Below are 15668 nucleotides of genomic sequence, written 5' to 3'. Positions count from 1 at the left end.
TTAAACTAAGTGTATACAATCCAATTCCTGCTCCAACTGATAAAATGTGCCTGCCAAATAAAGTATTGCACCAAATAAATAGAGCATGAACTGAGCTGAAGTTAAACACCTGCTTCCCAAGTAGAAAAGGTGTGTACTATCAAATATTGAATGAAGAGAGCAGTGCTTCTGATTGTACCTCTAATCAGGCATCCCTTAAATATGACCATTTCTGCTTATTTATGAGATATGTTGCATACAATGGTATGTGCAATACACAGCAGTCTTGCTTACATCTCTGGGCTAGCAATCTCTATTTCATTCAGGATAAAAAAATTTGTTATCTGTACAACTTCAAACTACAGGAGAAAGTTTTCACACTCTTCCATGAAAACCAATAGAAAATGGTGCATCTGGGAAAGTAAATCAAACCTTTCTCCTAGACATGCTTGTTTTCAACATGAAGTACTTTTCAAGGCAGGAGCAAACAGAAATACCAAAATATAGTACAAGTGGAGTGGGCAGACTGGCCAAACTTTTTCCAAAAGGGTTTTTCAAATGGTTCTTCCTTTCCACTCTGTACTAAAGGTGTTTGTTTGATTAGCAATGAGTTGCTTACACTTGCATAAGTTCAGATCCTGCAGCAGTACCAAGGCAACTGTTAAGATGCAAGAACCCTGAGCTTCAGTAGCGGGGTGGGAGGTTAGAAAGAACTGTTTTTTCTCTGTAAGGGGAGCACAACCTGAGAGCCTCCAACCGGAAAAGATGGGAATTTCTCTCACACACACATGCACACAAATGCAACCAGGGGAAATATCTCTATAAACTTATGGGTTCGGGTAACCAGTATCTTTAATATCAGAACATTCAGAAACACAAGTTATTTTCCTGGAGAGGCATCACTTATAAGTAGCATCAACACTATACAGACATACATCATCTATCCTTTCTCAATGCTGGTATCTGTTTTATTTACATAATGGAATCCTATACAGGTAGTAGTAAGAGTTCTCTCTGTGAGTTGTTCGGCAGAGAAGAAAAATCAAATGATTGCTTGTATCAGGCTGGCAAGATGAGAAAAGCTCCTGGAGAAAAGTGAACTTGCAATTCTACCACGCCTTCAAGCTGTGCTTACAGCACATGTACGGGCAGTGATTGCTGAAGAGAATAACTTAATTTACAAGTGGCAGAAGGCTGAGCTGTTTCCGAACTGCCTTATGCTGTGATCACTATGGCTGCCATCTGCAGTGCCACCATCCACCCATACCTAGAAAAACCATAAGCTCTCGGACATGTATTGACCAATGTTTTCTATACAGTTACGTAAGTCCATAAGCAATTTTTCAGCTGGTTATAATAATTATAATAATTTATTATTTATACCCTGCCCATCTGGCTGGGTTTCCCCAACCACTCTGAGCGGCTTCCAACAGAATATTAAAATACAATAGTCTGTTAAACATTAAATGCTTCCCTAAACAGGGCTGCATTCAGATGGTTAGTGGGGTTGGGGGGGGGGAGAGAAACAGTGAAATAGTGCATTTACACAGTTGTCCTGTTGTAGCTTGAGCATTGTCACAATACTAATACAAATATAGGCCTCAGGCATCATACTATAAGCTGTTGTTGTTTACAAGTTGTATATAACCACTGGTTTTAATTAAAGGAACAGTAACAGGAGAAACAGCACTTTAACTCAAAATCCAGACACCCATTAGGCAGAAGTTTACCAAGAAGGCCAAAGTGTTTAGCCACACCAGAAATACTAGTACAAAAGTAACTTGTACTAAACCAAGTGCTTAACAATTAAATACAAATCTGTTAAAAATACTCCAATTAACTGGAGGATAAACTAAGCACTTAATGGATATACTTTCAATGTATACACTATTCAGTATACTCTATTCCATTTTGTGATTGGCATAGTACTGCCGGTATGCAATTAACTGAGGAAAATAATTCAGTATGTTTATATTTAAGATTCCTTATTTGCATAGAAAGCAACACCCTGTACAGCCAGTTCTGACCAATTCGGCCTTTTGCCTTTTTTTCTTTTTTTTTTACCATGTTGGCATCATATCAGGAAACCACATTCTTCCAAGGTGTTTGGAAACTTCAGAATGAATTTGATCCAGATTGTAGTCATTGTCTGGAATAAGCACTTCCTCCATAATGGACAGCTGGGTAAGCCTGCCTCCGCACATCTTTACAAACTCAATGAAGCCTCGACATGTAACTTCACATTCACCAAGCCCCATGGCAGTTAGATTCTTACAGCGTTCAGCAATGCGAATGAGTTCATCATCCAAGGGCTGCAGGCCATTAGCACAGACAACTAATTCAATCAACCTTGGGCAGTTCAGTCCAATACGTCCGAGCATTGATTTGCTTACTGCACGGCCAAAATAAAGATGAGTTACAGGTGTTTCCTCCCTGAAGAATGCATCAAATTCCTCCTCATATAGGAAGAAGTACATCACAATGTTGACTTTAGGGGAGTGTTTAATGAGAGCATCCCAGCTTTGTTTTTTGATAGCGTGAAATTCAATCTGTCCAGGATTCTCACTCACAACATCTATACGGAGATGTTCAAGATTAACATGCTTCTCACTTGAAAGAGCCAGTAACAATTCATCACTTAGTAGATAGTAATTAAGAGCAAGCTCCCTAAGGCCATGACACTGGTCAGCAACACAAAGAATTCCTAGGAATGACAAAAAGATGGAAAGAAAAGTTAAGTACAAAGAAAGACTCTAACTTAGTTTACCTCCACCACGCTGAAAAACATTCCCAATTCCAGGACATCACAATTATCAGAAACCAGCATCAAGTTCTTAACCTAATCTAAGTTGTTATCTAACAACTTTTATGTGAAGCTTCATAAGATTGTGCCATTATATACGTAGCCTATAATAAGGGCTAGGATTTTGCCTGCCATGTATATCTTTTTGAATGCATCACTTATTTATATAAACATTAATGTATGTTTTAAATGAGGATTATTGGTAAGAAGGTCTGCATATTGTTCAGCAGATATTTTAGCAATCATTCTATATTGAGGTCTAGGATACGAAATAATGCTTGTAAAGAACTGTTTTTGGAAGTTCCAACCACTATGGAAAGCAATGTAAATGCTCACTGAGAAAAATAATTGCATTTCAAAATGGAACTTTTTTGTACAGTCTGCTGTCTGTATGCATATTTTCTCTCAGTATGTTTCAAGAACAAAAACCTTCACAACAATTTTATTTACCTGAAAGGATTTGATACCTATGAAAGGCAGTACTTGTCAGTATATTAACAAAGCAAGCAACTAAGCATAAAGGACTCAAATCTTGACATAGTCAATTAGTGAAATTCATTCACCAAAATTTGAAGTCTATGGAGAATAAAGCTGTGATTTTCTTAATTTTTTTCAGTTTCCAGACGCTATGCTGGGCCTACAAAGGTATTTCATCTGAGTAGCAGAGACTATGGCAGCATCCACACAGCTCAATAAAGCAAACAGTTCATTGTCAACACAGATGGCTCTTGCTTTGGGGATGGTTTTGTTTTGCTGCAACCCAATCATAAGGCTAAATCATCTCTGGAGTGAAACAAGTCATGATCCTCTTTCAGATGTAATGCTAATAATGATATCTACAGTTTATTTCTTCTGTAATAAAGACAAAAGTTGATAAAAGAATTTCATAAACTTGGTAAAGCAAGAGGCAACCTTGATAATTATGAAGGTGATTTTTAAATAAAAATGTTAATTGAAGTAATTAATCATGATCTGCGACTTTTATATTACTTTTTGTTTTCTCAGATTACTTACCAGCTGGTGAAACATGAGGGCAACTGCTCATTTTGAGCAATTTTAAAGTGTCGCTATTGTTTGCAACAAGGACCTTCAAGGATGGATCATCTACTGGTGTGTCTTCAATCTTGATGGAAGATAATGACTTGGAATTGACAAATACTACTGTAAGCGCTGATACGAAGTGAGCCTATTCAGACAAAAAAAAAGAAGGAAAACATTGGCATGCAGTTATACATTCACGGCATGACAAACAAAAAGTTTGTCTTGAGACAAAAAAACCTTTAGGTTCTATGCAATACTATTTACATTTGGCTAGTAAAAGGTATTTAAGAGTTCCTTGATTTTAACAAGGCGTATCTAGAGGCTAAAAAAGTAATGATCTATTACCATCAACTGCAGATGTAAAAAAAAAAAATACTTTTAAAATTTTATCCCAAAATCTTGTTTTTTCCAAAGGAAAAATGTATGGAAACAACAAAGAAAATAAAAAATAACTGACAACCAGGCCACTATGGAGTGGAAGCTCCTAACTCCATTTGCTGACTGGTTGAGTACTGGAAATTACAATAAATAAATTAATGAAAGTCAAAAATTTGACATTGAGCAATCAAATGTTATTTTAAAAGAAACGTGAAGCTCATGCTCATTTTACATCCTGCATAAACACTGGTACTGAAGTCCCAATAAACTTTACCGTGCCACTGCAATTAGAAACTCTGCCCAACCTCTCCCCAAATTACCCTAGAAATTCATTACACGCAGAGTAAACCTAACTTTAAGAACAGATCCCACCTCATTTTATTTACATAATTTCAAGTTCAGAACTCTATGGAATATCACCTTGGAAACATTCATGAAACTTGGTTTTGCCGTTGAAATCAAGCCAAGTGTCTTGATAGAACAATTCACCAGCTGAGATAGGATGTCACAAGCTGCTTCTGCAGACTCTGTACTACTATCAACCTGAAAGGCAACATGCAATACTTTAGTGAAAATCAACATTACATTAAATTATATTCATTATGCAATGTAGAGAGTCAATGAGTACTAGACCATGTACTGCTTTGTACTCATGCATTGAAGTTATTGCAAAGCACTTTTGATTCTTAGCGAGCACACCTGTCCAAAATGCTGTACTGCAACTTCATTAATGCTTCCCAGAGATTCTTGAGCAGCAACTATGTAATGCATGCATGACACAGAGTTTAGTGCAGATTTCATAAAACACAGCATCCCTGTGTTTGAAAAAGGAATGCAAGCAGTCTATGTCACTCCAAACCTGCTGGAAGGAAGTGTACCTTCCAGGCTGTCTGGAGTGATTCAGTTTAATCCAAAGGAAGGTTGACAGTGACCACCTGATGCCAGACTTCTTGGTGGGGAGGTGGGAGGGGGAATTGTTCGGTTGAAGTGAATGGGAAGATAGGAATTGGAGACATAGAAAACTTGCAGTTGCCAGCACATTTCTATTTCATATTTCTACACTTAAAAAAACAGCAAACACTAGCATAAACAAATAAGTTTCTTTAAAATTGACAGATACATATTCTAAAATTCAATATACATACAATATTCTTAATTATTACTAGAACACAAAAGAGGCTTCTTTACCTTGAAGCTGACATACTGCAAATGATCAGCATGTCGTTTAATAATCTGTTGAATGAGATCTGGGTGAGTAGACTTCAAGTATGAAGTAGCAGGCTGATTAAGCTCAAATTCAAACTTTCTCCAGAGATCAGGAATATGAAACACTTCATTCCATCTCCGGCAAACTGAAGATGCACGGGCACGATCAACAAGAGGCAGGCATTGGAAGATATGCAAAACTACGTGGTGTGGCAGACTTCCCCAGTCCATCAAGGTAAAAGGATGAGATGTGTCAAAGAGAGTGTCGTAAAAACCAGTTTTCTGCTTTTTTGTCCTCTGCAGTGTTTGAAGAACTGGATTTTCAGCTTTAGCTGTCTGCCTGATCCTCTTCATTCCGAGAGCAAAATGATTTCAGGTACAATACTGTTGAGATGTATAGAAGCTGCAAAGCTTTCTGTAAGTTTTCAAGTACTGTAGATCTCTATAAAAGTACATAGGGCCGTAACAAACAAAATAATTAGAATTCCAAAGTATATCTTGCAACTTTGCTTTTGTAAGCTATAATATTGTTTGATCCTTTGTCCCAGTTTTCAAAACAATGCATAAGGACTTAAAGGGGGGTGAGGCACATGCATGCTTCACTCCTCTTATTTACCAAAGTTGGAATGAAGGCACTTACTAGTCTCTATATCAGAAACAGTGATAAGGTAGTGTTCCCAATCACAGGGAGGTTTGCAAGCATGTTCAGCTGCAAAGCTAGTCAAATAATAGTGGTAGGTATAAGCACAGTTTGACATAATTAGTTGGGAATCATCATGTTCTAATGCTAAGTGATATATGAAACATATGGCTACAGTATTTTTCTTGTGGTAAGGAGTTCCATAGCTCAGCTCCCCTAAAACATTTGCTCTAGAGTATCACACCCACTTCCAGCGGCGTAGCGTGAGTTGTCAGCACCCAGGGCAACGCAAGTAATTTGCGCCCCCTAACCCGGGGCAAGGCAAGTAATTTGCGCCCTCCCCAACCCCTAACCTGCGAGTTGCCGCGCAAACAACGCTGCTTGCCCGGAGGAGGATGGAGGCAGAAGCAGCCGCCGCCTGTGGCTGGGCCGAGGGGATGGCGGCGGCGGCAGGGTGCAGAGGCTGCCCGTGCCCGGCCAGGCGTCGGCGCTGCTGCAGCGGCTGCTCCTCCTGCGAGCAGTGAGCGGAGCGCAGCCACAGCGAGGGCGGGGGGCGCGCGCACTAGGGCGCAAGGCTGGCGGTGGCGGCGGGGAGCCCGGCGGAGGAAGGAACTTGTCCCTTCCCTCTGGACTCGCGCCCCCCCCCCAGATGTTGCGCCCGGTGCGGTCGGCACCCCTGGCACCCCCCACGCTACGCCACTGCCCACTTCCAAATTTTAAGCGGAAACAGGAAATAAGTTTTCTTTGGTATTTCCCCCCCTTATACGTGCCTTTTAAAGGTATTTTTATTCATTCTCCTGTAATTTCTTCTCCCATTCTCCTTTCGCACTCAGCTCATATCTTATCTCCAATAGCCATTCCTCCATTCTGTTGTTTCTACATTCACTTCTACCTGATTCCCTTCCTTTCTATTCCTAGTTTATTATTACTATTATATTTATTAACTTGCATCCCTGGCAACTTTTACTCAGCATGCAAAAATGGTGGCAGTGCTGACAATAATTCAACCAAAAGCTTATGGTACGCCAAGAGAGTAGTTCAAGTACTGGGCATGCTGTGGCCTCCCTAAAAGTGGCCCAGGGCCCATCAGTAGGTCCCAGCCCACTGTTTAAGATTAACCAAATGAAAGTTTTAAATCAATTAAAAAGTTGTTTTTAATTTTGTGAATTATAATTTTTTTGGTAGAAGTTCAAATCCTTTCATTAATGATAAAAATATTAAGAGGTTTAATCTTACACAAAGAGGGGTGTGTCCAACTGCGTCACTTACCAGCAGAGCGTTTCACCAGCAGAGTGAAACAATTTTGGTAAATTCTCCCTTCTTCCTCCCTGCCCCCATCTGTTTTGGAGAATCTTACAATTCAATACTGTATTTAGGACTTGGGGAAATGGGGAATTGCTAGAAATGGTTTCCCCCCTTCACCTTGCTGAGTGACACCATTGGATACAACCCAGAACATTTTAGCAATGTAAGATGAGGACAATAAAGATAATCTTGTACCGTATAGGTTACAGACATTTGCAGCCAAGACAGACATATAACATAGGAACAATGGGTTGTATCTAATGCTAGTTCTGCTCAGAGTAGACCCACTAAAATTAATGATTCTTTCTTAGTGATACCTAGTAACTTAAATGAGTCTACTCTGAGTACCATGAGCACTCACTATGTAACCCAATGTTGCTGGTTGGTGTTGTTTTTTTTTTTGGGGGGGGGGGGGAATTAGAGGTCTTAAGTATGAGCCAAGATGGAGTTCATCAACCTTTCTGCTCTAGAACAAGTGGTTCTCTAATCCTGGCGAAGGCCTGGACCACTTAAGTAATCCATTTTTAAAAAAATAAAGAGCAGACAGGTGTTTTTCCAGAGGAAAGATAAATAGTATATTGAAGCTGAAGGTTCACATTGCTCTAAAAAACACTTATATTCAGAGAAGATGAATAGCAGGCAAGCGGTGGGGGGGGGGGGTTCCCAAAGAATGTTGCTGCTAGCATCAGTCATTTATTGGGATAATTAAATGTGTCCTCCAATCACCAAAACATTACTAGCAAACAAGGACAATTTACAGCACACAAGTCCACTCTGAGGTAAGTCTGAATGAATAGGCCTTACTCACAGGTAAGCAAAGTTAGGACTACAGCCTTAGTAATAATATTCAGATACTATTACAGTATCATCTCTAAAACATCAGCTGTGAAAATCATAGTATAGTTTTCTGATAATTAGTTGACAAAGCAAGCAAAATATATAGCTATAAAATGACACAAACTATAAAGCAGCAACTGCTGTACAGCGGTACCTCGGGTTAAGTACTTAATTCATTCTGGAGGTCTGTTCTTAACCTGAAACTGTTCTTAACCTGAAGCACCACTTTAGCTAATGGGGCCTCCTGCTGCCACCGCACCGCTGCACGATTTCTGTTCTCATCCTGAAGCAAAGTTCTTAACCTGAGGTACTATTTCTGGGAAGACAGGAGTGCCTGGCGTGCTCTGGTCCATGGGGTCATGAAGAGTCGGACACGACTAAACAACAACACTATTTCTGGGTTAGCGGAGTCTGTAACCTGAAGCATATGTAACCTGAAGCGTATGTAACTCGAGGTACCACTGTATTCATTTTATAATCTACCTCACAAACAAATAAGAGCATGTGACAATGGTAGTGTTAGCATACCATGCTAAATCATAGCTAATGGTTTACAGTGGTACCTCGGGTTAACATATGCTTCAGGTTACATACATGCAGCCAGTTTGACCAGAATGCAGAGCAATACTGTAGGAACGACTAATTCTGCACATCTATAAATTATAAAGCTGTAGTTGGTACTTTTCTCTGAACAAATTAATAGTTAAGACAAAAACATTGCATGTGAACCAAAGTGTTTCCGAATAGATTCAATCTTGCCCCCCCCCCCCCATGTTAAGTCAACTACAGCTTAATGGCTAGTTGTACAAGTCACCTAGCCTTGAATTAGAGGTGCACTTGCACACATACCTCTAGAGAATGTGGAAATTCCTGTCTAACACAAGTACCTTTATGGTGTCAGAACAGCCATCCCACTGATGAGTCATCCTGTCTGTGTGAAAAGATTCCTTAACTCGAGAGCAGGGTGGGGTCCTAGAAAAATGGCTGACCTATGAAGTCATCCACCAAAGAAAAAACAACTTGCCAAGTCTAGGAAACCCATATGAGGGACTCAGTTAAGTTTTGGAACTATGACTTGTGCAAGTAAATCACTTCCTACTAGTGGTTTGAAATTCAAAATATCTGGAACTGATTAATTTCATGAAAGAAAAACGCCAATGGAGCAAGACTTCTAACACAGAAGAATGTACCATGCAGTTTATAAAAGCTTGGCAAACCTGACTATATCCAAACATATGACTTTATACTTCAACTAAGAAAATTATAACTGTTTAAGTACTAAAAATATGATAAACAGTTCAAGGTTCACCCAGGCTCAGTTATGGTGTGTCCAGTGTTATATCAGAATGAAACCAGATACAGAGGACAGGGTAGCAAATGGCAGCAGGTCAGCGATGTCCCCTCAATACTTATTAGCAAGGTGAGCCTGCCTAGCAAGCCGACCAGGCAATTTCCATTCTGTAAGCTAAGCACAATTTGTATTAACATGCTTGCGACAAGCAGGAAAATTAAAAGCCCTGAAAGAGCTTTGGACTAATGGAATGGAATGCCAGCCCAGCAACAAATCATAAAATAGTTTTGAAGCTGGGATTCAGTAGTGCTGACTTCTTCCCATGATTGCTTCTTAAATTTGTCCATATTTGTAGGAAAGCTGCTATGGCTCTAATAGATTGTAATGAATCTCTGCGCAGTTAGGCAAAGTTCAGAAAAGGGTAAGATACTCCAAAAAGTATTGTGCAAAACAGGGAACTAAGGCTGCAATCCTATGGACACTTATACATATGGGAAGAAAGCAGTTCTCACAAGGGAAGGAAATAAAATGTACAATCTCCTAAGAATTAGTATTGAGCCAATACTTTCTAATTCTTTCATACCTGTTTATAACTTAAGAGTTAAGGGTGATCATCAAAGTACATGAGATCAAATTATTCAGGAATGCGAAAACTCAAGAATAAGGCTGATAAGGAGCATCTTCTCTAAAGAGAAATGCAACAACCTTTGGGGTCTTCAGAAAATAGGTGACCAGGAAAGGGGTTATGACAAATTTAAAAATTAAGCATGTTGTGGAAGAAGGGCACAGAGAAAGGGTTCTTTTCCCCCTCTCTCAGAACAATCTAACCGTTTCCAAGGAAGCTGTTTAGATTTAGGACTGAAAAAATAAAATACTTCACATAAAGCATAATTAAAGGAAATGGATGCCACGAGCTATGATGATGGTCACTACTTTAGTGGGCTTTAAAAGTGATTAGCTTTACGGTGACTAATGTGTCAATGACTACTTGTTATGATGATTATATTATCCCTACCACAAAACACTAGTTGTTCAGGAGCAAATACAAGAGAGGGCTATTTCTATATGCCCTGCTTGTGGACTTTCTAGATGGTCACACTGGAAAACAGTATGCTGAGCTTTGGTATCATCCAGCAGCTCTCTCCTTATGTTATCACCGGAACATAAACTCCCATGAATACAGTGGGTTTTGCTTCGGAGTAACATGGATGGGAATCTGCTCTAAGACCTAAGACTCCTCCCTGCAAGAGAGAAGAGGATGCCAGGAACTCAGCTCTGACCAATAAAGGATGGGCCAGATTCTTTCAGCTTGGCTCACAGAAAAGCTGCCCAGAAGATAACTAAAGTACAAGGAGTGGAAGATGTAAGGCAGAGATCGTAACTGTCTCTCACTGGCAGACTGCTAAGTGCAAATCTTTTCTCAAAAGTTCTAAAACTCCCATTCAGGTTAGGCATTCTGGTTAGGCACTCTTCGAATGAATATGCAGTGGTACCTCGAGTTACAAATGCCTCAGGTTCCAAATGCTTCAGGTTACGAACTCCGCTAACCTGGAAGAGTTACCTCGAGTTGAGAACTTTGCCCCAGGATGAGAACAGAAATCATGTGCCGGCAAGAGGCCCCATTAGCGAAAGAACGCCTCTAGTTAAGAAGAGTTTCAGGTTAAGAACAGACCTCTGGAACAAATTAAGTTCGTAACTAGAGGTATCACTGTATTTTAACTATTAAGGCGGTATTTTGGTTGTAGATACATTATTAGATGCAGACATCTGGAACTGGATTTTAAAAGTTAGTAACAGTTGGACAAAAAGTTACATTAATATCTCATTGCAGAAATTAAAATACTCTTCACTATTAATTTTTTGAAATGAAGTGGTTGTCTTGATATTTCTTTTGCATTTTATTTCAAAAACATACAGAAGACATATTTCTGGTTTATTTAGCAACAGAACATGATGGATATCATAGCATAGATAGCCTGTATATTGCTGCACAAAGCATAGAAAGCACATCAATGAACAAATATTTATGGATAACATTCAGCTATTACTAATATGGCAATGTTAAACCCAAAGCAAACTATACAATACATTTTTGTACCAACATTCTCTTACCTAAAGAATGTGTCCAAATTATAGCTAACGCTGGATGAATGAACTGGGTTATCTGCGTCCATGAGTCAATCACCCACATCTGTCTGCTTGCACTTCTAGGCTAGGTAAAATATCAAAGAAATTTTAATTTAGTTTGCCAAAACAGAATTTCAGAGTGAGTTTGTAATCTTCCTATAATATGTGGGAATTTAAGAACTACAACTGCACCGAGTTCAGATTTTCACCTATTCTGACACAGAGAGGAAGATACAGTGGAACCTCGGGTTACGTACTGTCCTCCTTACGAATGCTTCGGGTAACGAGCTCTGCTAACCCGAAAGTAGATGCCCCTAGTTGCGAAGCGGATGCAAGTGGAAGTCGCATGCCGCCGGCGTGGCAGCAGCAGAAGACCCCATTAGCGAAAGCGTGCCTCATGTTAAGAATGGTTTCGGCTTAAGAACAGACCTCCAGAACAAATTAAGTTCGTAACTGGAGGTACCACTGTACCAAACAAATCAATTTTCTTCTTCCTTGGAAACCAAGTTCCAGTTTTAGGAGTGGAATATGTTTAACATTCAATTTGCAATCCTCAATAAATTATGGATAAGATCCTAGAGTGTGTGTACCTTTTTATTTTTTAAATTATGAACATTCATTCTCATAAGGTGCCATTATAGATTCCCCAAACTGATCCCTTTAAACTACAAATACTTCCCAAGTACAAAAGCAATCTGGAGTTTTGCCACCAGTTCTGCCCCACCTCCTTCCCCAAGGATTGATGCTGCTGTTGCATACACAACAGTTTGAATGCAACTCCTGATGGCAGGGGAAGAGCGGAAGATGGCTTTTCCATCTCCTTTCCCTAGCAGTCCCCTGAAATGCCTCTACTGAATAGGGTGAGCTATGGCACAGGAGACTGAAGGTAACTACAAGAAGATGGAGGCACCTTCCAAGAGTAGACAACATTCTCACTGAATGTGCCTTTGGTGACTTCCCTCAGAAATCTGTCCCCTGAGCCTTGTGACGAGGCTTTTCAGAAGGAGGAAAGTCACCCATTGCACACCTCTTTCCATCAGTACATAAAATCCAAGCCACAATCTTTCCCCTTCCCCCAAAATTTCCTATTACAAAGAAAACCCTCAAGAGCAGACTCAAGTGCTTCTTAAATTCTTTTGTATTAAAACACACTTTTCACCATATGCTCCCTAATTGCGTTTTTAGTTCTGCTTTAATTGTGACATGGTTTTATGTAACGGGTTATTCTGTTTTATATAATACTCTGATTTAGTTTTCTTTTTATATAAAAAATAGACACACAGAATTTTAAACAAAATATTTATCATGCAAAGATCCCCAAACCGATGAATGAATATTGAGCATTTATAGAGCAGTTTGGGTGACTCTGCAGAGCATCTTTTTAAAAAATGGTATTTTAAAGAGGACACGCACACTTCATATGCTTCTTTATAAAGCATAATTTCATAAAAATCAAGGGTGCCTTCAGATGATCATGCACAAAGCCACACACCAGATCAGGACAAAATCCCAACAGTGCCATATCTAACAAAAACCCAAGAATCTGACAGTAGTACACCTCTTTTTTTGATGAGGGGGTTTTAAGTACAATTTAGAAATTAAGAGAATATGCCTCTTCTTAGAGGTTCAGCCAATGATCTCAAACTGGCTAAAGTACAAATGCTGGAATAGAAATTGGTAAGTATAGTGTGGCATGTGCAAACACAGTGGACGACTTGACTCAATTCATGGTATTTTCTGAGAATTCATGAACACAAACTTTGCCATTTGAAAGTCAAACCGATATGCTGGAAACTGACACCATAGAAAAGGTTGCTTGTTTCACTAACTTTCAATTCTGCCATGACACAGTACAGTTTTGAAAGAGGACAAGATAAAATGTCCAATCCAAAACACAGACAGTTGAAATAATTGAGTATAGGCTCAGGTGAAAGAAGTTGTCCCATAATAACTCACATTACCATATATATTATGTATTGTCAATACTTTAGTTTTCCATTATACAGGTTTAAAGTCATCTTGTATTCCAACAACTATTTAACATGAAGACAGCATACTTGCTGTGACCCAGTTGTATTAACTTAGACACTGAGAACCAAGTTACAGGTTTTAATGCCTCAAATGTAAACTGAGGGTTGTTTTGGAAATAGAAATATAATGTATTCTGGACTGAAGTAACAGGAAACAACATGTAATGGCTGTTAAGAATGATGTGCAAACATAATCATATTATATTGCTTTATAACTCATTTAAAAACAGCTGCCATTTTTAGTTGTATATTGCCCTGTGATCTTCAGATGGTAGCAACGAAAATAAAAAAACAGTTGGCACATTTCCACAGAATTGTTTACCATGCAACTATGTACCTTTTGCATCAGATTCAGATATATGTTAATAACTGAAACTCATAGTTCTGCAGTAAAATCAATGTGAAGATGTAAACAGTTCTACTATCCTTATCTGCTGCATAGAAAATTGGTGTAGAAAAACTGACCATCTTCAAGAACTAAGCAAAGAATCAAACAGGATATTTAAAATCTCTACCATCTGAAAGAAAATTGACATTGGGTTTAACATCACCACTCTTAAGCTGTCTTTCAATGACAAGCTCACTGGATACATACCAGAAAATGCATTTTTAGCAAACAAATCTCATGATATTTGAGCTCCTGCAATTATTTGTGAAATAAAAAGATACCTACTGTCGTTTGTTCAGTCTAGTGTTCAGCACTCCAACTTGCAACGAAGGTCCCTAGATTTTTCATTAAACACCGTTGTTTTTCAAAACCTGCTGGGCAAAAATCAGAATTGAGTCAAGTTAACACTTCCCCTTCCCCTGCGAAGAAAAGTGTCCGTGTACTAAGCCACAAGAGCACAATGTTAAGTATCAAGTAACAACTCATTAGGTGTATAATACTAGCTGTGTGGGTTAATGGTTTTTCTTTTCTCCCTTTAAAAAAATCTTCCTGGCAAAAAAAGAGAAAAGCTTCCAGCAGCGAAAGCGCATCAACTGCACCGTTTTGCCCCATTGGCTGCGAGCACACTGACTGGCGAACGAAAGGTCTATTTACCTGTCAGCAGCTGCAGGGCTGTTTATAAACAGTCCTCAAGGCGTACACGGACGCGCACTCTTTTACGTCAGAAGCAGATTTTCAGCTCAGGGTGCATTAGGGGGCTAAGGGCTAATTACTGGCATCGCTTTATGATTTAGGAAGGCTACGGCTTTGCTTCTTCCTCGTGCCCCCCCCCCTCAAGCACCACCAAAAGGCGCTTCTTTCTCCCTCCCTCGAGTGTTGCCACCGGCTTCCCCACAGGCTTCGTGAGGTCTGCCAGGGGAAGGAAGGCGCCAGGGAGCCCAACGGACGCCCCCAGCCGCGCACTTCTGGCGGACGCCCCACTGCCGCCAACGCGGACTCGCGGCGGCTGCTGCTGCTCCTCTCCCGCATCCTGGCTCAGCCGCGCCTCCAACACTCCCCTCGCAGCAGCCCCGACGCCTTCCAGGCCCTGAAAGTGCGCGCGGGCGACCCCCCGCCCTCCCCCGAAACGGGCCTTGTTGTTGCGTCTGTGGCGCAGGAGCGAATGCCGCCCGCCCCACCCAAGGCGGTCGCCCCGCTCTCCCCTCACCTCAGGATCCCGAAGGCTCGTGCCAGGACGCGAGTGGCGGGCGGGCAGGCGGAGGAGGAGGGAGGCAAGGAAAAACAAGTCGGCGGCGCCACCTCGACCCCACAACAAGCCCAGTCACTTCCGCGGCGGCGGACTGGAGGAGGAGCTGCCTCAACGCCTGACCCACACTCACCCTCGCCTTCTTTTCCTTCCCCTCTGGCGCATGCGCGAGCGTGCCCAGCTCCGTTGACCTAGATTCCGGCGCGTGCGCATCTCGATCTCCTCGTCGCTCACTTCCGCACTCTGCCGCTTCGCCGCGTTCTTTTTACGACAGGCGAGCCTTTTCCTCCCTTGGAGCCGGAAAGCGGGTCGGGTTCGGTAGGGTAGGATTAGGTCTGGTGCGGGTTAGTAGTAGCGCGCGCATACGGGAGGTGGGCGGGGCTGCGTGCCTCCCGCC

The 15668-nt window shown here is 40.8% G+C and overlaps 1 protein-coding gene across 3 annotated transcripts; it reads right to left on the bottom strand.

The window, feature by feature from the left end:
- Positions 1-813: 813 nt before the first annotated feature.
- LOC310699726 (F-box/LRR-repeat protein 21-like) lies at positions 814-15506 on the bottom strand. 3 transcript variants are annotated; one of them, XM_083488198.1, is made up of 7 exons: positions 15233-15506; positions 14311-14396; positions 11593-11692; positions 5390-5849; positions 4622-4744; positions 3797-3968; positions 814-2683 (listed from the first exon to the last, which is right to left on the bottom strand). In XM_083488198.1, exons 4-7 carry the CDS (start codon positions 5759-5761, stop codon positions 2040-2042), a joined length of 1311 nt encoding a protein of 436 aa, XP_083344324.1. In that variant the 5' UTR covers positions 5762-5849; positions 11593-11692; positions 14311-14396; positions 15233-15506; the 3' UTR covers positions 814-2039. The 3 variants fall into 3 exon arrangements, with proteins under 3 accessions (XP_083344324.1, XP_083344325.1, XP_083344326.1); XM_083488199.1 differs by having other exon boundaries at positions 11593-11687; positions 15233-15437; XM_083488200.1 differs by lacking the exon at positions 11593-11692 and having other exon boundaries at positions 15233-15437.
- Between the last annotated feature and the right edge of the window lie 162 nt (positions 15507-15668).

Source organism: Podarcis liolepis, assembly GCF_965112155.1.
Source record: "Podarcis liolepis genome assembly, chromosome: 2".
NCBI lineage: Eukaryota > Metazoa > Chordata > Lepidosauria > Squamata > Lacertidae > Podarcis > Podarcis liolepis.
Note: the sequence above shows the minus strand (reverse complement) of the source record. Positions and strands in the feature narration are given on the sequence as shown.

Coding starts and splice junctions, on each gene's coding strand:
- LOC310699726 (XM_083488198.1), bottom strand. CDS start 5,761: ATGAAGAGGATCAGGCAGACAGCTAAAGCTGAAAATCCAGTTCTTCAA. Junction 3,969..4,621: donor GTTTCATGAATGTTTCCAAG/GTGATATTCCAT, acceptor TTGTCTGAATAG/GCTCACTTCGTATCAGCGCT. Junction 2,684..3,796: donor CCCTCATGTTTCACCAGCTG/GTAAGTAATCTG, acceptor TGTCATTCCTAG/GAATTCTTTGTGTTGCTGAC.